The sequence below is a fragment of the Leishmania braziliensis genome, chromosome 11 (genome assembly GCF_000002845.2).
Source record: "Leishmania braziliensis MHOM/BR/75/M2904 complete genome, chromosome 11".
NCBI classification, from domain to species: Eukaryota; Euglenozoa; class Kinetoplastea; order Trypanosomatida; family Trypanosomatidae; genus Leishmania; species Leishmania braziliensis.
In genome coordinates, this window is record NC_009303.2 from 104,441 (window position 1) to 125,085 (window position 20,645).

Sequence of the window (20,645 nt, forward strand, 5' to 3'; positions counted from 1 at the left end):
CCGCGACTGCCCTAAGGGCAGCCGCGTAGAGAGCGCAGCGGAAGACGGTGAGGAGGAAAAATCCTCTCCACGCAGTATTAGCTCAATCAAAGTGGCCAGCAGACTGCTGTCGCGCAACAACAGCGCTGCAACGCGCGATGGGTCAGACAAGAGCAGCCACCGCCAGCACAGGATGGCAGAGACACCGAAAACGTGCATCTGCGGCCCGCGCCAGTGCAACATCTCTATCAATGATGCCATAAACGTGGGGACAGGAGCCGAGGAAGAAAGCGTCTTCGACTTCAGCGGCGAGGCAGGCGCCGTCGTCAACGAAAGAGATACTGCGTCGGCGAGAAGACCACTGACAAGCTCGGTAGAGGCCTGCGGTTGCGTTTCCAAGAGTGCTGCCGCCCATAGCGCGCCTGCCTCACGTACCTCGGCGACCGACACAGTCAGCACTTGGATCAAAAAGCTCGGTAGGCTGGCATTCTCGCTGAGAAACAGTCGCATAGCAGACGGGCAGCCCCGTGTGAGCCGGCCGAGTACCTTGAGCGCGCTCCATAGTAACATAGAAGCGTCTGCCCCACCGCCCGCGCTGGCTCCCTCGCAGACTGCGCTGGAGGCAAAGAGAAGGGTGTGCACCAGACGCTGCGCCAGTGCGCACACAGCGCGATGAGCGTCAAAGCTACACAAGACAAGCGACGCTTCGTTGTGCCGCGTGACCTCGGCGTTCAGAAGCGTCAGGAGCAAAGCCACAACGTCCTCGCACCGATGAAAGTATGCCGCATAGAGAGCCTCAGAGCTACCGACAGGAAGTCCGTCAGCAAGACCCGCCACGTTTTCCGCTGGCGGTAATGGTGGGTGTGGAAGTCGGTGAAGACCACCTATGCACGCCTTTAACAGGGCGCCACTGGATAGCAGCGCATCTGTGACTGGCGCGCACATTTCTGCGGTCTCTCGGAGAAGCTGCAATGTAGTGTGCACCACGCGTCCGCGCAGAGTCACCGACTTGTCAAGCGATGCGTCCGTGTCATTGACGCAAAGCGACGCGACAGTCGGATGTGGCAACGATGCGGGTGCTACTTTCGGCTCCTCCGGGTACACTCGTGCTCCTCGCAGTGTTCCACCCTCTGCCTGTGTGTCACCTTGGCCTCGTGAGAGCAGACTACGACGACCTCTGCGGGAGAGGAAAGCCGTAGAAGAAGAAGAGTCAAGCGTTGGGGGCGTACGACCATGTCCGTCAGCCCTTGACAAGCCACCGTCGTGCATCTCTGTAGCATCCTCCAATCCTTCCAAGGCGGCCAACGTGGCGAGACTCAGTGCCTGCAGTGCCTGGTGCTCGCCGAGAAGCACATCGTGCACAAACGCCGCAGCTGCCTCATCGCCGTAGACACCGGAAAGGGATGAGAGCACCCCACGCAGGGCCGCTAGTGCAACCACTTGGGTGCGCAGAGACGGCAGTGGCACCTGTCCAAGGGCTAAGAGGTACGGGACCGTGTGGGCGGCGTCGTTCACCGCCATGTCGGCCCGAGCAGTAATGGAGCCTAGCACCCGTAGCACGTCTTCCTCCACCTGCACAGTGTGTGAGTCACCATGCTCAGGACGAAGCGCCGACGGGCTCAACATATCCTGTTGCAGTTGGCGCCACTGTGCCTGAAGCGCCAGTGCGAGGGGTGATATTGCCAGGGGTCGCTCGATAGAGAACGCCGGGACAGAGTGACGTGTGCCAGTGTAGGGCGAGCGGGAAGAGTCGCGATGAGATGGCAGCGAAGACGGGAGGCCGCCACGCGGCGCACCGCCTCCGGGGAAGCGACCCTGTAACGTGGAGGCAGCCTCACCTGATGCCGCCTCCAGCAAAGGTGGTGATGCAGACATGTGTGCGCTCCAATCCGTTCTTAGGCGCTGCCCACCAGCCACGAGGTTGTGTGCACCGTAAGGAATAAAACGAAAATGCAACAAGGAGGGCAGCGCCTCGGCACGCGGCAGGCCTGTGCACCTCCGCGACACGCAACAGCCCTACTACAACGATAACAGTAAATTACAGTGAGAACCAGACGAAGGAGGAGGTGAGAGGGGAGGGGGGGGGGGGCGAGGAAAAGGTAAAGAGCGGCAGACTCTCGAGAGCAAGTCCGAGAACAAACCTGCCGCTTTCTTCCTACGTCTGTTGAGAGTACTTGTCTAGCCCCTCCTCCGTGTCGTGTGTGGTGACGGATAACACAGATGCAAAAACACAAGACAAAGCGAACAATGTCTGCGAGGAACAGCAGTAGAAGAAAAGCGAAGGCGATAGGAAGGAGGGTGGCTGCGGCCTACGGTGCAGCCCCCACCCTGTTGGTCATGCAAAGGCAGCAGCGGCGCGTACTGACACGGGGATGCACGCAGTTCGGGGTCACAGGAATGGTATAAAAGAGAAGGGTGAGAACGCATGTGAGCGTGAAAAGTGTGAGCAAGATAATGGAAAGGAGGGTGCCAGATGAAGCTTCTGGCTGTGGGCGGTTGCACTGCTCACTGACGCGCGTGTATGTGTCTCCGTTCGGGGAAGCAAAGAACACGATCAATTATAGTACACGAGCACGTATCCAGGAGATCGCGTAACATTTTTCCTTCACGGATGCTGGCACTCATATCGGCGCGCCTGGAACGCCATCAGCTTTGAGTGGGGTTTCTAACTCCCTCCTCCTCCCTCAGCACTTCGGTTCAGCTCGCTTACGCAAACCCAGAGCTCGAAAAGAGCATGCAGCTGTGAATTACCTCCTTCGATTTTGTTGTTAGAATGTGTCTTCGTTTCCCTGTTGTGGTGCTGTTAGGGCAATCAGAGTCGAAAGCAAAACCTCTTCACTCCCCCTCCCAAGGCAGTAAGGGTTAGACACAGCGCCACCGCCGTCACCTGAATATCGGTTTCATCGGCCTCTTCCCACTTTGGACTGCATTAGCCCACATCAAACCAAGAAAAGTCAAGGAGTGTCATCGCTCAGAGAGAGAGAGAGAGCGTGTGTGTGTGTGCGCGCCCAGGCAGGTGTGCCATCCCTTGGGATGAGGATCACACCCCGAGAGGGCATTCCTGACTTTGCGGTGAGTCTTCACCTGCGACCCCCTCCCCACCGTTTCACAGACACGCGCACCTACACGCAGAGAGACACGCACGGCGTTGCTTGAACAGCCTTGCTTGCCCTTGGCTAGTTGAGAACTTCTAGAGGAATGAAGGTGCCCTGAGGTGCAGAGGAGGGAGACATGGTGCAAAGCACACACGGACACAATAGAAGCGGATAAGGGGGACGGGTGGGAGGGCAGACGGGGGGAAGTAAAGGGTACACACACAACCAAGACAACACAGACGCAACGTGAGGACGCGCCGAGGGCCTTTCACTGGAGCCAAAGAAGCTCCTGAGTGCACATACCCACCCACGCAGAGAGAGAGAGAGACATGACTCATGAGCTTCGTTTACACAGTGGCACTTGCAAAGGTGAGACAACACAGAAAAGAGAAGGGCGTGTACCAGGGCAGACATCAAGTCATCTTGATCCTTGCTCCACCACCAGTGCTGGCCTCAGAAAGTGCGGCGGGTGGGCCTTGTCCATCGCCCGTCCACCTGCTGCTTGTTCGATGCGCCTTAGGCTTCGATAGCCCGGACCTAGAGGTCTGCCAAAGGCTGGTGAACATTGACGGCCACACCGCATTTGCAGAAAACTCGGCAGAGCTGCTGCGCGCGTGGCCACCAGGTTCTGCCGCTGGCACGCCATTACTATTCGCTCTCTCTGCCTGAGCGCGATATCTGCCCCCTAACCCTGTTCGGCCGCACGCTTCCGCGTTCGGTGTGGCACGGTGCCGTCTCCAGCCGGACGCTCGCATCTGCGGCGTCGTGTAGAGCCGTGTCCCATCCACCTCGACGTCTGACATGAAATCCAAGTCATCCATGCCGTCAGTCCCCGTCGTGGGGGTAGGCGACGGTGCACCAAAACGAGCGCTGCTCAAATGGGCTCCTCCGCTATCACCGCCACCTGCGTAGCTCGGGGCAACGCTGCTAACGCCGCGACTCCGTAGCCCACGCGATGGTGTCCACGATAGGGTGCCAGCCCCAGTGGCGCCGCTCGACGGTGCCGCACCCGCACTGCCAAGATTGCCACGGACGCGTGGAGAGTTATCACTGCCACCGCTAGCAGCATCGGTCAGGGTACGTTGGAAGTAGGAAAAGCGGCGTGCCGTCAGCGCGCCTGCCGCTGCACAGTCACGCATATCATCCTCTGCAAGGAGGCCTTCAGCAGAGGTGGCAGCGCAATATGTCCTCGACAGCTCCTCTCCCCAGTCCAGTGCTGACATCTCCGCATCTTCCTCACACTGGCGGCTGCTCCGACGACTCTGCAAGTGTTTTGCAACGCGACGTCCATGGCGTCCACCAGCGTGGCCTGCATCGCCACTGTCACCGTGTAGGAGTGACTCACGACTGGTCCACTCGACATCCCGACCCCTGTTCCACTGGAACTGCATCCACCGACGCCGCACAGGTGCCTGGAGAAACACGACGATCCACAAAATCAGTGATGTAAAGAGGTACAAGAAGCCACCGCGCATGCACGTATTAGCTTTCGCCTCCCTTTCCCAGCCGTGCTTGGCGGCGAGCACCTGGAATGTCCAGTTGCCATACCGCAGCATGTGAGACAGCATAAAGAGTAGCAACGCTGCGACAGTTGTGAAGGGCGCGCACAGTGACACGCAGCTCGATGTGAGCGACATTAGAAGCTTTGCAACACAATATATATATATGTATGTATTATAAAAGGAAAGAAACGTGGTCACTCTGTCGTCCGTCTTAGTGATATGCTCAATGATTGATGGTGTTTCTCCTCACCACCGCGTTTACTCGTAGAGGCGAAGGGTAGGAGTTTGGGTGTCTGCCTGCTCCAGTCCGTATGAAAAGAGTCCAGCAGCAGTAGCAGATGTAGCGAGGGGAATGTATTCGTGGTGGTGCAGGCTGCTCTGTGAAAGGCCACACAACGCAGATAGGTGGCCCGCAACAATGCTCAGATACAAGCACGCATGCACGTGGACCTACAAGAGAAGAGAATAACAAGCCGGTGAAGGTGGGGAGGAAAAAGGCGATATATTGGGCGTGGAAAGGGATGGCAGAGAAAACAACGCAACGGTGGATGCAGACGGAGGTACAGTGGGCAAGGGAGGAAGGGAGAGAAGAAGAGAAACGTCTGTGGCGAGGCCAATCGTGGTAACAGCGCAAAATGTCCCTGTCGACGCAGAGAGGTTCAGATAAGAGCAGAGAGTGCGCCAAAAAGAAAGAACGAAAAATGAAAGGTGAGATACGAGGAAGAAGACCACGCCCAATAAGAAATACGCGCGCAGGGGAGAGGGGGAAGAACGTGAGAGACACGGTTGTATTGAGTTAATCTTGACGGTGTCGAGAGGTGTGTGTGTTTAGGGCTGGCTAACCGCACGGGTGTGTATTGTTACCCAGCGCCTCACTATGAGAGAGAAGAGAAAAGAACGAGCTCCGGCCTGTCGACCTGAGTGAGATGACGTGGAGTTTTGCAAAGATGAAAGGCCCACGCGAACGTACTCCCCTTCTGCTTGAAAGGTGCAAACTACGACCACTGCCACTGCTACTGCCACGAGAACCGTACGGAGGAGGAAGAGAGAGACTTGCATGCGAGGGGGGTACAAGCAAGCGCTTCAACTTACCAGGCTGTGTCTATCGGATCACCTCCCGGCCTGCGGCTAGCGCGCGTGGGTAGATGTAAGTGTGCCTAGAGTGAATCCGACTAATACACAGGGGAGATGGCGAAAGCAACGGGAGGAGAAGAGCGAGGGTAGAAAGGAGAGAGAAAGCGTGACAGCGAGAAGAGAGTGGCTGCCGCAGCTGTACACTCTTTAGCAAGGAGACACATCCAGAAAGACAGGGGCTGAAGCAGAGAAGACGAGGCACGGACTAGACCAGAAAGCAGCATTGACGAAGCCGTTAAAGTCTGCGACACCGCCCAGTGCGCGAGCCTCGTCGCTTTCAGAGAATAACTTTTTCCTCAAGAACAGAGTTCCGCTTGGGAGGAGCTCGCACTTGAAGCACAAAGCACACGCAGAAAGTGTTGTTCATCACCGAGGTTGAATGCCTCTCCATCCATATTCCCCCCTCATCTCCCGCCAGTTGGATCTCTCGCCTTTTTCTGTCACAGGCTCTCCCTCTGTGACACACACAAAAAAGAATTCCACATCTCTGCGCGCTTTTACACAGCCTTCGCGATCCGCATACGCACGCGAATATGCAAACACTATCGATGCCTCTTTCTTGATGCGTTTTCGGCATGGGGCTTCGCCAACGGCGCCAAAGGTGCGCCGGCTCCACTGGCAATCGAGTAGGGTATAGTACGCCCGAGCCAGGACGAGAGTTTTCGCCACGAATGAGAGTGACCAGCGGTTTGGAGCGATGGGCGTCACCAAGGAGGAGCCCCACGCTGGCCGCATCGCCCCCTCGGCGATTATCATTTCGGAGATGCGCTCGCCCGAGGCCTGCTCCTGGACGTGCTACCCATGTCCGGTTACGCCCGTGTGACGCACTTGCTCACCCGCCTCATGGACACTGTTCTCGTTTAGCCGCGGAACCAGGCCTTGCCGACAGAGACACCGCTCTTGCGCCTATGCGTTAAGGACATGACGTAGCGGCAGCAGATGTCCGCCGGCCTCAATTCCCTGGTTGCCGACCTTGGCAGCCAGCACCAGGAGGCAGCCGACGCCACCGCCGCCCTGAATGGCAGTATATCAGGGCTGGCGGGGGCGCTGGCTCAGGCGCAGGTGGCAGTCACCGAAACCGCCTCCAACGCGCGAGGGGTCGTATCGGACGCCGGGAATCACGACGACCTCCGCTTGGCAACGCTGAAGTTGCAGCACGAGACACCGCCAGTGACCGCGCAGAAGACAGCACAGGAAGTCAAGGCACACCCCTCGCCGACTCGGTGCGCCGGGGTCTGGGGATGCGCTGGACTTCGAAGCAGTACGAGTCGCTTTGGAGTCGTTATCACCACCGCAAATCGAAAGCGCGATCTCCCCTTATGACGGGTCTGGCGGCAGCGCTATTTGTAAACAACCTCGCTGGTGCGCCGACAATCAAGGTGAGACGCGCCAGTCAGCTGCTGAATCTCTTCAAGTGAGCGGGTCATCCCTCCGCCGCGCTTCAGACATACGCACGTCGCGGCGCAGGTGGGAGCAGGCCTCCCCTGTTGTACCTTGTCGGGGTGCTGGCGTGACACGCAACGAGCACCGTGAATTTAACCTTTGTGAGCCCTGCTACCTGCAGGACGTCCACAGAGTAGCGTGCCTCATCGGGACTGAGAGCCTTGCAGCACTGCTATAACAGCACAAAACGTGGGCGGTGTTCAAGGCTCCCGAGAACATACTGGAGTCCGGCCGCCCCATTCCGCCGCATCGGAAAAGATGTGCACGACACGAAGTATTTGATGGAGTCTGGCCAGAAAAGCGACTCCGCTGCGATGGCGTGGAACCTGCGAGCGATGTCTCCCACGTGAACCTCTGCTCGGTTTTCTGAGTTGTCGAAGGGGAACAGACATGTAATCAGCTGCGCTTCATTCTCTGACCGCTCGCTCTGAATGACTAGGTGGCAGCGAAAGGCCATGGGGCCCACGCAGCCCCCTCCGGACACTTCATAGGGCGTTGCCCTTGCACTGTGGAGTGCAGCGCGTGATGTGGCTTCTTCTCCACACTCACACCTGGCCCATCGTTATCGCAACCGCCCCCGTTCCGCTAACTTGTACGGCCACGCTTGGCAGGTGCGCACCCTACCGATGAGTTTGTGACTGAGTCCTGAGATCATGGATATCCTCGCTTCCACTCTTGGAGGCCATCGCAATTTTTGCGCGGATGCATGGGTGGAACCGGCTGTGGAGGCGACTGCTTGGATCGACAAATTGGGGTGGAGCGGCCAGCGTGAGGCGGCTGGAGCTTTTCTCGCCGCCTTTCAGTGGCGCGCGCGACACGCCAAGGCTTCCTTGAACAACAATGAGACAAGACACACCGCCAGGCTCGTACACCTTTGCAGGGGTGCAGTTTGACCACCGAACACACCACCTTCGCCCTCACCGCCAAGGCAAACGAGCACCTAGCACTGACGTTCCCGCTCGAACGGTTGGCGATCGACAACGTGGTGCATCTTTTCGTGCGACTTTGGCTTGCAGAAGGCGTCCTTGCAATTCCAATCGAGTTTTCTTGTTGGCCGTTGACAGAAGCGCGGCGGATGTTGGCCCGCTTGAATCTGGGTCAGGTGGCATTTTTGAATGAGATGGCACCCTCGCCAAGCGCGTTGCAGCAGCTACGAATTTGGTGGGGATCACCACGGGGTATTCCCCGCGGAAGTCTCACGCCACGCAGGAATCGGAGCCCTTTTCGATATCTGTACCGACGCGCCGCCAGACGGTGGGTGTGAGGTGTGCATCGACCCAACTTTGAAGGCAAACGTGATCCTCAGCAGTTGGTGGCCACAACGCCCCACCAGCACCGACGCGGCAGAGGCGCGCGCCATCGCCACGGGACTGTCGGGGCTGTGCGGATTGTTTCTGAAAAGGGTATCACTCCACCTCCACGCGGACAACGCGTTCAGGTTGTTTTCGGTGCTCCACCACTCCACTTGCAGCTACGTGGCCAACGAAGAGCTGCATCAATCACCTCTCCTTTTAAATGCTCCATTGCCGCCTCCTACGTGGCATCTGCGTAGAGCTTGGCCGACACCAACCTCCCCTAGCTGCGGAAAACAGCGAAGTACGTTTGGTGGACTAGGGGAGATGGTGCTTCATGGCTGGGAGTATAGGAGGAAGGTGAATGGAGCATCTCCTCTTTGAAGCAGTAAATAAGAAACACTTGTGCCCTGAATGTGCCAACGATGGCGTTTGCCGTTACACTTTCGGTTGATCGGAGGTGACCATAGGCGTTCAAGACTGTCCCACGTGCGTCATGCCTCTCACTGCAGGCCCTTGTGAAGGCACCTGCACGACTGTACATCATCCTCGGATATTACTCTCTCTATCCTCCAATATACTTCTTATACGATATATGGGGCAGAAAAAAAAGGGGTGGGGGGAGGCAGAAGGTACGATTATTCTGTCTTGTTTGCCCCATGTCTTCTCTTTTTGTTTTCCTCCTTTCCTCGGTGCACGGCATTGGTTTTATGGATAAGTTCTTTCACTGTTAGGCGTCATTTTATTTTTCCTCCCCTCTCCTCTCACTTCACATTCCTGCACCCTTTCAGCGAAGAAGGCGAAACACGAATACGAAAAAAAAAAAGGTAAGCTGCAGGGCAAATCAACGTATTCTCTCGTTTTGTTTCTTTTTCTTTATCAAATCTCTCCTTCTCTACTGGAGTTTGTATCCGCACAGACACTCGAGTTCACCTTGATGGCCGCACATGCACCAAAGGGGCGTCTTGTTTTCTTCTTGCGTATTTGTTTTTTCTTCCTGATCTTGCCGAGTCTGGTAGAGGTGGCACAGCGAAGGAAAGGTCTACACACAAATAGGTGCAAACAAGCGAGATAGTGGCAGGTCTGGATGAAGAATTATGCTGATTGGCGTTGGAGTTTCAGCAGTGCCGCCCTCGGAGGCGCAGCAGGGGAGGCTGACAAACATGGACCCCTCTGTGTACGCGGTCTTTGAGGAGTGTCGTTACAAGAGTCTACTTTCCATCTACCACCTGTCCCAGATTATAGATTTTACCATGTGTGGGTTTTCGGAATCGACAGAAGTGACCGACTCGGCGGCGCACAAAGGCACGCACTACCACGATTGCGGTCTTCACAGCGAAGCGAGCACAAAGAGGGAGGAGCTTGTTGAACGGCTAGTAGCGGACGCCGCCATTAGCTCTGGTAGAACTGAAGATCTACCCCTCTTCATTCCCTTCATGGACGACAATTCTGACGCCTCATTCTACTCAATGGTGCACGTAGAGGCGGAGAGTAGCTCCAACGCAAGTGGTTTGGGGTGCTTATCTGAGAACGCCGCAAAGGGCCAAAGCAAACAGAGCACCGCACTGAAGGCTACCAGCCCCACCGCTCCCGGAAGCGGAGAGCGTGACGTTAGCCTTTTCCCGCACTTCAATGGTCACTGGGAGTGCGGCATCTTCAGCGGAAAACGGGTGTACATTCAAACTGGTGGCTTCTACCTCGGCCGCGGCGCGACAGCGATGGTTTACGAGGGGTGGATGGTTGTCACGGACACGGTGAACGGCAGCGAGGTGTGCCTTGCCAAGGTTCCGGTCGCAATCAAGGAGGTTACTTTCAATGCGAAAGAGAGCAAGGTGCGCAACTTGTACGAGCTGGCGTTGAAGCTGCGCATGAATATGGTGCATCCTGGAATAGTACACAGCTATTACGCGGGCACGTACGTTCCACGCCTAGCTGACTTCTGCAGAGCGGAGAAGGCGATGCTATACGCGCACCTGGTGTTGGCACGCAGTGTCACGGGCAGTGTTGCCGATGTGCTGAAGCGTACTGGCCCACTTCCCGAGTCGGAGATCAAACGGTGCATGGCGGAGATACTGTCGGCGCTTCAATGCATTCACGAGGACCACAACCTCGTTCACAACGACGTAAAGCCGCACAACATTCTTATTTTTGACGACACCAGTGCCTACTACGCTGATTTCAAGTATCAAATCACTGACTTTACCGGTATTGCACCGGCTACGCCCATCGCAGATGTTCTGCGGGATCTTGACGCCAAACTGAAACAGCACCAGAGTATTTTCTCGGAAGGGGGTACAGTTATTTATATGTCCCCAGAGAGCTGCCTGGGGATGGCGACGCTGACCAGCAACGACGTATGGTCGCTTGGCATCACGGCGTTCCACATGGCGACGGGAACGCTGCCTTGGGGACCACTGGAGAGGCAGTATCCTAGTATGATTCTGAATGGGTACCGTCAAAAATACACCTTGCAGAGCCTAGTCGACATGGAAGTCAAAGGAGCATATGAAGCTTCTAGTGCTTACCTGACTAGGGCGAGCACCCCGCTGGATCCTGACAGCAACGATAAGCCACGTGTCAGATTTCACGACAGCAGCGCTGCTGGCTCGAGGGCCGCAGGTGGTGACAGTTGCACAAGCCAAGTATTCCGAAACCAGTACAAGGGGTTTGGCCCAATCCTTGACGTGTTGGACGTGGTTAGCATCTCCAGTGAATTCCGTAGCTTCTTGGCCCAGTGCCTCATTGAGAACCCAGTCGAGCGCCCCACATGTCGCCAACTGAGAAGCCACCCGTTTGTGAGAGACGTAAAGGTGGCGTTGCAGCACTGATGTCTCCGTGTGGGTGTGCACGCGCACTGCCGTTGTGCCTTTTTCGCAATTTTATTTCCTTTACGGACATGCTTCATTCTATATTCGTTTTTTTTTTTTTGCCCCTTTCTGTTTACACATCTCAAAGCTGTTGTTCCCGTTCAATCTTCGTGTCACGTCCATGTTATCGCCCCACTCATTTCAGCCGTTTCCCGTTACCCACCGTGAGACGACGTGCAGGTTTCTCTCGTTTTCTAGGCAAAACGTCTCCTTACAGTTGTGAAAGGCGAAACTAGAGGGCTCGAGGGAGGCGAGTGGAATCGATTGCTCATCGCGTTGCAACCGTGCAGATGGTGGACTGAGGCTATCTGTTGGGGTCACTCGGCGGCTTATGTGGCCATGGAGTACCGCTGATGGCTTTTGGTCTCCGAGTGCACAACAACCACTTGAGCTATCCTGCAACGTGGTTAAGGTGAGGATGGGGTGGGACTCGCTGCTAGTCTTGTATCACTGCACCTGCGGTAACTCCTTTTCACTCCCTTTCTAGAGGTAGACAAGGATGCTCTGCCATTATGCTCGTCGCAGAGAGTCTTTGTTGAAAGGAAGAGGAGATGAAGCTTTGGACAGTCCAAATATGACACGTGCGTGCTTGTGTGATACGTAGAAGACGGAGTGAAACGGGAGAGAAGACTGAAGTCAGTGTGCCTAGTGGCGCCGGACCGTTTGTTTGCTCTTGGCTTTTATGCACGTGCGTATGCTTCATCTGCACCTCTCTATGCCTCCTTTCCCATCGACGTGTGAGCTTCATTACCTCCTCGTTTTTCTTTGCGTCTCTTTTCGTGTGCACCCTCACGATCAGAGGACCCCGCAGTTCGTGACATCTCAGAGCCCCGGTGCCCCCAGAGTGCGTGCTGGGAAGCCGAAGCAGCCCCCCACACCCCCATCCCTGCTGCTGCCGAGCCACCCCTGGTGGAGGCAAGGCCAGGCACCTACGACGCAGCGAGGTCGGATCGGTGCATCGCTGCGGATGTCGGCGGTCGTGTCCTGGACGGCGGTGCGTCGGTGCAGCCCGGCGGCAGGGTGGAGCATATCTCGTGTTGTACGGCAGAAAATAGGGACGTCGCGAACGGAAACATCTCTTCGTGTGCGTGTGTGTCGCCGAAACATGTGACAGGACTTGCGGGGGTTTATACCACAATCTGAATATAACGTTTAACGCTGTCGGACATAGGCCAGCGCTTCACTGTTTGTTCTCTTCTCCTGCTACTTCTCTACTTTTCTCTCTCCTTCCCGATCGCTGGTGCGTGTTGCGGTGCTCTTTGTGCCCAATGTTCACTTGGGCCAGTAGAGGGGGATACCGCGAAGCGTCCTCGTATTTCTTTTTTTATCTTTGTGTCTCGTCTTTTTGCTGGTTTCGTCTTATACCATGTGCGCGTGTTGCGCTGGGGTCTCGCTCTCAGAGAGTGCGGGCACTCAACACTACCCAAGAGGAAGACGCTGTCATGTCGATAGGCAGAACAGCAAGCGAAGGTTCACGGAGCACAGCCTACATGAAGCGAAACACGACAGTGTCTCTTTTCTACTCCTTCTCGAAGTGTAGGGCATCAACGTGTTGCTTTTGAGCCGTTTTATTGGCCCTTGCGCACACCCCCGCAATCATCCTCTTCGTCAGTAGGGCCTAGTGCAGTTGCAGAAGCAAAGACGGAGCCAGGAGCATCTGACAAAGCTACTCAGAGGCGCATAACGCAGCAGGATATACATCACCACACACACACACACTTCCATGCACCTGTAGTCGATACCTAGAAGAAAGAGAAGGCTGATGTGAATCTTTCAGCTAGAAATAGCGCCTTGATTGTTGAACGTATTGGACGTTTATAGCTAGTCCTCTTTTACTCACTTCACTCTTTTTACCTGTGTTCTTACAGCTGATCGTCATTATTATTAGGCGTTCTTTGATTTGTAGCAGACAAACGAGCGGGCGACATATCCAACAACAACAAAAAGCCAACGGGCAAAAAAAAAAACCTGAGGAATTGTCTTTTCCTCTAGTTTTGCTTCCAGTGCTTAGTGGGAATGTTCACCATGCGTAGGGAGGAATGCAAAAAAAAAAAACCCCATCGCCTCTGGCTCTTTTTGCGAAGAAAAAAATAAAAACGATAAGACAACAGGGATAGGGGGAGGGGAGACAGAGCGAGATCACTCATCACATTACCTGTAGAGCAAGCAATCTGGAACAATGTGAATACGCTATTAACTTTATACAGTAGACGGTACATCTGTGTTTCCGCTTAGATGAAGTTATGCGTTGGACCACACATCCGTGCGAGCAAGGCAGCTGCATTGTTATGCATGCTTTTTTCCCTTATCCTCGCAGAGGCGAAAACCACAATGGGCAACTTCTAACGAGGTATTCCCATCAAGCTGAGGGAGAGAGTCGAACTCATGGGTAATATATTCTTGCTCAAGGTGTAAGATCACCGCGATGCTCTTTCGGTTGGTTCGATGTGATGCCCTTCTCTGACCTTTAACCATTACTGGCTACTCTATTTTCTCACCTTCGTCTCCGTACCTCCATGTCATCTCTATGGCTTTTCACCCAGCTTACCCCTAAGAGAGGCAGTATTCCGCCGTATAGCTTTCTTCTTTCACATGGTGCATTTATTATATTTACGACTACAGGCTACCTCTTTTCTCTTTTCGTGCTGCGTTGGTTGCAGTGTCTCCATTTTGCGTTTCTGACATTTTCTGCCCCTCCCCCCCAACTGCTGACAACTGAGGGCGCGCTTTTCTTGGATTGGTTTGACCACAGAGAATAAGAAGGCGCGTTCAACCTTGTCGACGAGAACAGTTCTACGTTGATCCTTTCTGTACGTGTGCGGCTTCTTTCCATATTTCTCATTCTTGGCCCTTTCCTTTCGTAAGGTTAGGGTAGTTGTGACACGACAGCCTTGTTGCGCCTACCTTATACCTGTTAGGTCGAGTACGATTTCGTTTGCCCACTCGCTCGCTTGCCAGATTTGCAGGAGCACGACGAATCTGCATGCGAAGACACACATACATATACACACAGCGCACTTGAGTGCCCCCCACTGCTCACAACAGAGCTGTATGTGTGTGTCTATCCATTGCTTTTTCCACGAGCACTGCCACTCTTCGTCATCGTCCAGCTTCTCTTAGGGTCATACTTCCTCCTCCCCCACTTCTATCCATACACGCGCCTTTTGTGGGGCTTCTGCTGTTCTTCTTTACCGGCTTCGTCCTCTTTCACGCACACCACTGTCGACTCTTTACGGGCGTAGGGGTCATTCCTTTCTTTGGTTTTGCTCGTGCTCGCTTCTGCATACGGGCTTTTTCGCCGTCACTCTCTTATTGTGTTTGTCGTTCCTTTGATTATCATTATATTTTACCTCATCTCTCCCTGTGGTTGCTCTACTTTCTGTCGTGTTTCCTTTGACATTCCTTTTGTGAATGAGCTACTATGACCCCAGCTCGATAATTCGGCAGTTCTATGAACACCCACCACGTAGTCATCTTCACCGCCCTGCCTTTCTGGAGGGATGCCAGCTCACTCCTATCGCTTCCCGCATCGATGCAACCCTCAATTTGCACGAGAGTCGGAAGAGTGGTGCTGCCAGAGAGGAAAACTCAGCCGAGGCTGGCAACTGTAGCGGTTCTTTCGTTGTTGTAAAGAGAGACGATGCCCAGGTACCTGACTCGCCATTGCCGCAGAGAGCGTTGCCACAGAGTAAGGGTCTCTCCACCATGCTTCTAACGGGCCTGATGTACACATTTACCATCAGCGGAGCTTACGGGATAGAAGAATCGGTAATGGGCGGCGGCGTGCTCTTAACCATTATCTCTATTATGATCATTCCTGTGATCATGGGAGGTCCAATTATGCTAGTTGTGGCAGAGCTGGCATCTGCGGTGCCGTCCAACGCCGGCTTCCTCATGTGGATCAAACTGTCGTTTCACCGGAGTGTGTACCTCTCCATGGCAATCATGTCGCTTATCTACATAGCCGTCGACAATGCTCTCTATCCAACGTTGTTCTCCGAGTATTTGTGCACATCCGTCAGGTGCAGCGATATAGGGGCGAAGTGCCTGCGACTGGGCATGCTGCTCTTTGCGTATGGCCTGAACCTCCTCGGAGTGGAGGCGGTTGGTGTGACAAGTGTGGTGCTAACCATTTTCACGGTGGCCCCATTCATTCTCATGTTTCTTCAGCAGCAGCTGACCACCGGGTTTTACGTGAACTGGCCAGCTGTGGGCTACATCCCTGCATCCGTCGAGTGGACCACGTTCATCTCCACCGCCTCCTGGTGCCTCTCTGGACTGGAGCAAGCTGGGACAGTCGTGGAAGAGGTCGAGGACTCGGAGCACACCATCATCAGATCGCTCGTCTCACTCATCGGACTCGCCATCATCACCTACATACCCCCTATCATAACGGGCGCCAGCGTATCAAGAGAACCGCTTGACTTGTCGCAGTGGAAGACAGGGTACTGGACTGTGGTGTCGTTCAAGGTGGGCGGTGACGTTCTCAAGTTTATTACTGTTGTGGGTAGCGTTCTCTCGGCGTTCGGGCTGACACTCTCAGCCCTGTGCACGACGACTAGCATCATTTCGGGGATTGCGCTCACAGAGGCCTTTCCAGGAAAGTTGGGTGTGTGGTTCTCTCGGCGCAACGAGCGGTTCGGGACATACCACTGGACGCTGACGTTTAACACAGTCCTCACTGGTCTTTTCTCCACAGTGCTGAGCTTCGGCTCCTTGGTGCTTGTGGATCAGTGCCTCTATGGCATTCGCGTTGTTGTGATCGTAATATCATTTTACCGCTTTCGCCAACTGTACGCACACCTGCCGAGACCCTTCCGCATTCCATTTGACGGCTGGCGACTGCACCTCATGATGGGCGTAGCCGTGGCGTCGGCTATTGTCCTCACCATTATTTCTCTCTTCCAGGAAAAACTCACTGTTATTTTGTGCGTGGCGGTCGTCGCCTGCTCCTGCCTGGTATCGTTTGTATATTGCCACTTTTTTCACCGGCACGATTTTGCTGGCCGTATCGTCACCTTTATCACTACAATTCCAGTCAACTCCCGCAGCAATGGTAGCGACGATAAGGATACGGCTGCGACACGCCGTGTATCGAATGACGCTCCTCTCTCGACAAGAGAATAGAGGTCGTCCGGATGACCAACTGTGCGCCTGTGAGACCCTGATAGTAAAAAAATGTGGAAAGACGCATGAGATCAGCTCCTTAGCTGCTCTCGATTGATTTTTCTCTCTTTTCGTGTGCACGGACTCATGCCGCAGCGGTGATGGGCTTCACCCCCCTTCCCCATGGAGAGATTTCTTAACCCTTTTTGCAGTTGTTGTGCTTTTCCTAACGCGAAACGGCAGGCGCCGCTGGGACTTCAGGTTTCTCTTCATTTCTTTCTCTCTGATTGCTGTCGAATAACGCTATTTTCGGACCGCTCGCCGAGCTTTTCTATGGACATAAAGCGAGGGCCTTCACGCGTGTGCCTCTGCGTATGCCTGTTAGTCTACGGCAGTGGAACAGGAAGCAAGTCGAACTGGTGTCTTTTTTATTCACTTAGAAAGGGACGCGTGCCACTCCTCGTGTGCACGTGCGTGTGTGCGTGTGTGTCGGAGGAAAGCCTGTGCACCAGCGACTTTTGGCTTTCCTCCTCTCCTTACCATCAAAAAGAAAAGAAAAAAATCGTTTTTCTTTTGCTCTGCAGGCCTTCGCGCGCACCTTCTGCAATATTTGGAAGCCTTTCACCGCTCTTCTCCTTTGGCCCACAGCTGTGCTCGACTTCTACTCCGTGTTTACTAAAGCCTGGGTAACCGCGCAGTGCGGAGAGAAAGAGAGAGGGTAGAAGAGACGGATAGCACCGAGAAGGTACTCTGCACGCGTCTACACACACACACGCTTGTGTTTGTGTGGTAAGACGGGAGCGTATTGCATGGGTAATGTTAGGCTACAGGAGCGCTAGTTCCTGGTGCATTCTGTTTTGCTTGACCGTTATCACGAGCTGGAATGCACGAGAGACGTGTTTTCGAAAGAAGGCCGGGGGAGCGGAGGCGGGATCGGCAGCAATGCAGTGCCCTTGCAAAGCGGTGACAAAGAGCCAGGTGGAGGGTGACATTGCTAAAGCAGCGTGTGCGCAACGTGTGTTCAATTCACCTGCTTCTTTCTCGCTCCTGGCTAAGCCATGAAAACCTATTTTAGAAGCTGTGATCTTAGAAGGTGGTAAGTGAGGAGGGGAGGGGTTGCGCTTCTAGCTTCACCTCATAGGCCTATCATGGAGGAAATTCTACGAACAGCGTCAAGCAGAGCCCAAACAACGCAGAGGAAATCCTAACGGAACCGGAAGGCTCGTTTAGGCTCTTCTTGCTCGTGCGCTGCAAGTCAATACCCCACGCAAAGGAGGCGGTACGCCGCTGACCACTTTCGCGATTTGGTCAAGTTCCCGCTCGAGTGGGACAGGATGGGCTCGAAAAGAAAGAAGCATCGCGACACTGCTGTCAGCTCACAGACGTGAGCTCCATGCTGATGTCTTGTAACACACCCACACTCTGTGCCCTTTCAATTTTTCGTCTTTGCAACACCACACGACCATACATGCACACAACAAACGTCAACACAGTCGCCCTGATCTAGAATACGCTTCTCTGGTTAGGGTGCGCACCGTACAAGGACACCCACACCCACGCGCCCGCGCACATATACTTGCGCCTCTGGTTTGTTGCGCAAGCCGCTATTTCACTGTCTCTTGGTACGCTGACAAACCTCATGTCTGGTGTTGCTGCTGTGGCTGCAGCACCTGGCAGCACTACCTGGCCAAAAGATGCACTATGCTACCAGTGTGCTCTTCGAATGTCAATGTTGTTTGATTACCCTCCTCCCCGAACGATGGGGCAGCTTCAGCCTTCCCTCGCATCCGAACCTGTCTCTGCCCTATCTGATGACACACTGCCGACGCTGGACGATGCCCATCATCCACTGTTCACGCTCGTCCACGAGACGCCTAAGAGTGTACGTCGCTACTTTTGCGGTGCTCTACAACCGATTGTCACCACGGCAGGCGACCTGAAAGCACCACTTCCAACTGGCACACCCGAAGTAAACGGGCCCACAGCCGCGGAGTCGACGGCGCATGGCATGCTCGGCGGAGATTCTGCCCCCCAATACGCAGTAACATGGTTGTGCGTTGCGTGCATGGGGCTGTACCAGTTCATTGACCTCATTCACGCCCCCTTGGCGGCTGCTGCAGTGCGGACAAGCCCGTTTTACGATTCTGAAGCCATCACCATCAACGTCAACATTAACCGTAGCTTCACCTTCACATGGCTGGCTGTGGCAATCCGTTACTTCGACCTCAACGGGACCGGCACAGAGCGCCCGTTACCGTCATCGATTGTGAAGGAGGAGCTGAACAATTTCAAAGACTTTTACATGAGCGACCTGCGTGCGCGCATTCTCCCCTATCTGTTGGACTCGCATGACAGTGTAGCGGCCTCAAGCGTGTTGCCGGCAGCCAGTTCGCGAACCGCGCAGCTTCCTGGGCTTGCCGTGTATGTTGAGGCTGTTGGAGCGTTGTTGGATAGTACGAGGGAGGCGGGGAGGAGGGGGGCCGCTGGAGAAGAGGCCGTCGTCAAACGTGCACGAACCGAGGAGACTGCCGCCTTTTCTGAGCCGGTGAGTTCTTCTCGGGCTGCTGCGCCAGGCTGCGGTGCAACCAGACCTGCTCTTGTGGCGCTGCAAGCGTTTCGCTACAGCGGGGCGAGCGAGAGCCTCGTTAGCGATGTGTTTTGTCGTCATCACGCCACAGAGGGCCTGATCACAGAGGGGCACATGCCCGCCGCATACTGCGGAAACCGCTCCACCGAAGTGCTTCCCTATAGTGTTATCTACGACTACGTAGTTCCGTATCTCACCAAGGCTGGATGGATGCCAGGGACAGCGACGGCAGCGGCCGAGGGACGCCAAGAGGATTGTCGAGCGACTGCTCGACAGGCAGCCACGGTTTCCTTCCAAGTGCATCACAAGAACATCTACCTCATGGGGAGGTATCGCAAAATGATGCGCAACATGTCACAGTCCCCGTGGTTTCTACATGGGCAGCGCATTGGCTCATTCTCTCTCCAGGAGGTCATTGCAAACCCGGTGCTGCCTTTCTTTTTTCCGGATATGCCTGCCGTACCTCCCGAGGCCCCGGCGTCGCCGGTGTTGCTCACCAGTGAGGAAGGGAAGTTGGCGTCAGCTGCATCTGTGATGGTAGAGCGCGGTACCCACGCCACACGCTGGCAGTCTGTCGCCCCGCCTGTCGCTTCATCCGCTCTCGTCTTTGGCTACAAGCGCTACAAGTTTCACAGCGCCGGTCGCGAGGACGTGGATGTGCGGATGCTCGGTGAGGGGAGGCCGTTTGTGCTGGAGCTCATTTCGCCGATCCGTGAGCGCTTCACCGAGGATGATCTGCGCTGCCTTGAGGCGCTGATCTCCGCCAGCTACGAGGGCAGCATAGAAGTGAGTCAACTGCGACACACGGATGCGGACATCACCGTCCGCCTGGCCCGTCATTCGGAGAGCAAGGTGAAGCAGTATCGCTGTGTCATCTGGTCCAGCCGTGCCATCAACGACGCGGCGGCCGATCCTCACGTGCGTGCCATTCACGCGATGAAGGACTTGTCGATTCAGCAAAAGACGCCCCTGCGTGTGCTGCACCGCCGCTCACTGCATTGGCGGCCGCGGTTGATTCACTCGATGAGGTTGACACCTCTCAACCCGCATTGGTTCCTGCTCGATCTCGAGACCCAGGCTGGAACGTATGTGAAGGAGTTTGTGCACGGCGATATGGGGCGCACAACGCCGCATTTAGGCATGCTGCTGAATGCCCGCACGGATATTATTCAGCTGGATGTCGTTGGGATGGCCATGCACGACCTTGACCAAGAGTGATGCCTTTTCAAGCCTTCAACAAACCTATGGAGAGTGGAGGGGCTGTAGCGACTCGATGACCAAGGGTGCCCACAGTAAGGGCTGAGGTTGCGCATACTGAACTTGCGCCGGGCGTACCTGCATTTCTCCACAGGGATTTGAGCAAGGCGTGCCTCTTTTCTCCATACCTCCGAGTAACTAAGACACCCTCCCCCCCCCCCCCCCCACACACACACACCCAGAGACGGTGTGCGTGCGTGCGCAGGTGCAGGTCTTTGTATCTCTCTCTCTGTTGTTGGATACAAAGATGAAAATAAAGGAAAACACGTGTACTGCCGTTCACGGAAGAGCGAGAAGGGGGACACTCGAGAGGTATCTGGCACCTCGATGGCGGAGTCTCTGGCTCGCTTTCTGGACGTGAAAAGCCCTCTGCTCCACGTAAG

The 20,645-nt window shown here is 55.1% G+C and overlaps 5 protein-coding genes across 5 annotated transcripts; 3 read left to right on the plus strand and 2 right to left on the minus strand.

The window, feature by feature from the left end:
• On the minus strand, window positions 1-1,854 carry LBRM_11_0260 (conserved hypothetical protein; the record flags this gene model as incomplete). The annotated part of the gene is made up of 1 exon (XM_001562911.1): window positions 1-1,854. A coding segment is annotated over one exon (1,854 nt), but the record flags the coding sequence as incomplete, so codon positions are not given.
• Window positions 1,855-3,487: 1,633 nt separating this feature from the next.
• On the minus strand, window positions 3,488-4,711 carry LBRM_11_0270 (conserved hypothetical protein; the record flags this gene model as incomplete). Its single annotated transcript, XM_001562912.1, has 1 exon — window positions 3,488-4,711. The coding sequence occupies one exon, from the start codon at window positions 4,709-4,711 to the stop codon at window positions 3,488-3,490; it is 1,224 nt and encodes a 407-aa protein (XP_001562962.1).
• Window positions 4,712-9,542: 4,831 nt separating this feature from the next.
• LBRM_11_0280 (putative protein kinase) lies at window positions 9,543-11,273 on the plus strand (the record flags this gene model as incomplete). Its single annotated transcript, XM_001562913.1, has 1 exon — window positions 9,543-11,273. One exon carries the CDS (start codon window positions 9,543-9,545, stop codon window positions 11,271-11,273), a length of 1,731 nt encoding a protein of 576 aa, XP_001562963.1.
• A 3,762-nt stretch (window positions 11,274-15,035) lies between these two features.
• On the plus strand, window positions 15,036-16,439 carry AAT15 (putative amino acid permease/transporter; the record flags this gene model as incomplete). The annotated part of the gene is made up of 1 exon (XM_001562914.1): window positions 15,036-16,439. One exon carries the CDS (start codon window positions 15,036-15,038, stop codon window positions 16,437-16,439), a length of 1,404 nt encoding a protein of 467 aa, XP_001562964.1.
• A 1,618-nt stretch (window positions 16,440-18,057) lies between these two features.
• LBRM_11_0300 (conserved hypothetical protein) lies at window positions 18,058-20,223 on the plus strand (the record flags this gene model as incomplete). Its single annotated transcript, XM_001562915.1, has 1 exon — window positions 18,058-20,223. One exon carries the CDS (start codon window positions 18,058-18,060, stop codon window positions 20,221-20,223), a length of 2,166 nt encoding a protein of 721 aa, XP_001562965.1.
• Window positions 20,224-20,645: the final 422 nt, after the last annotated feature.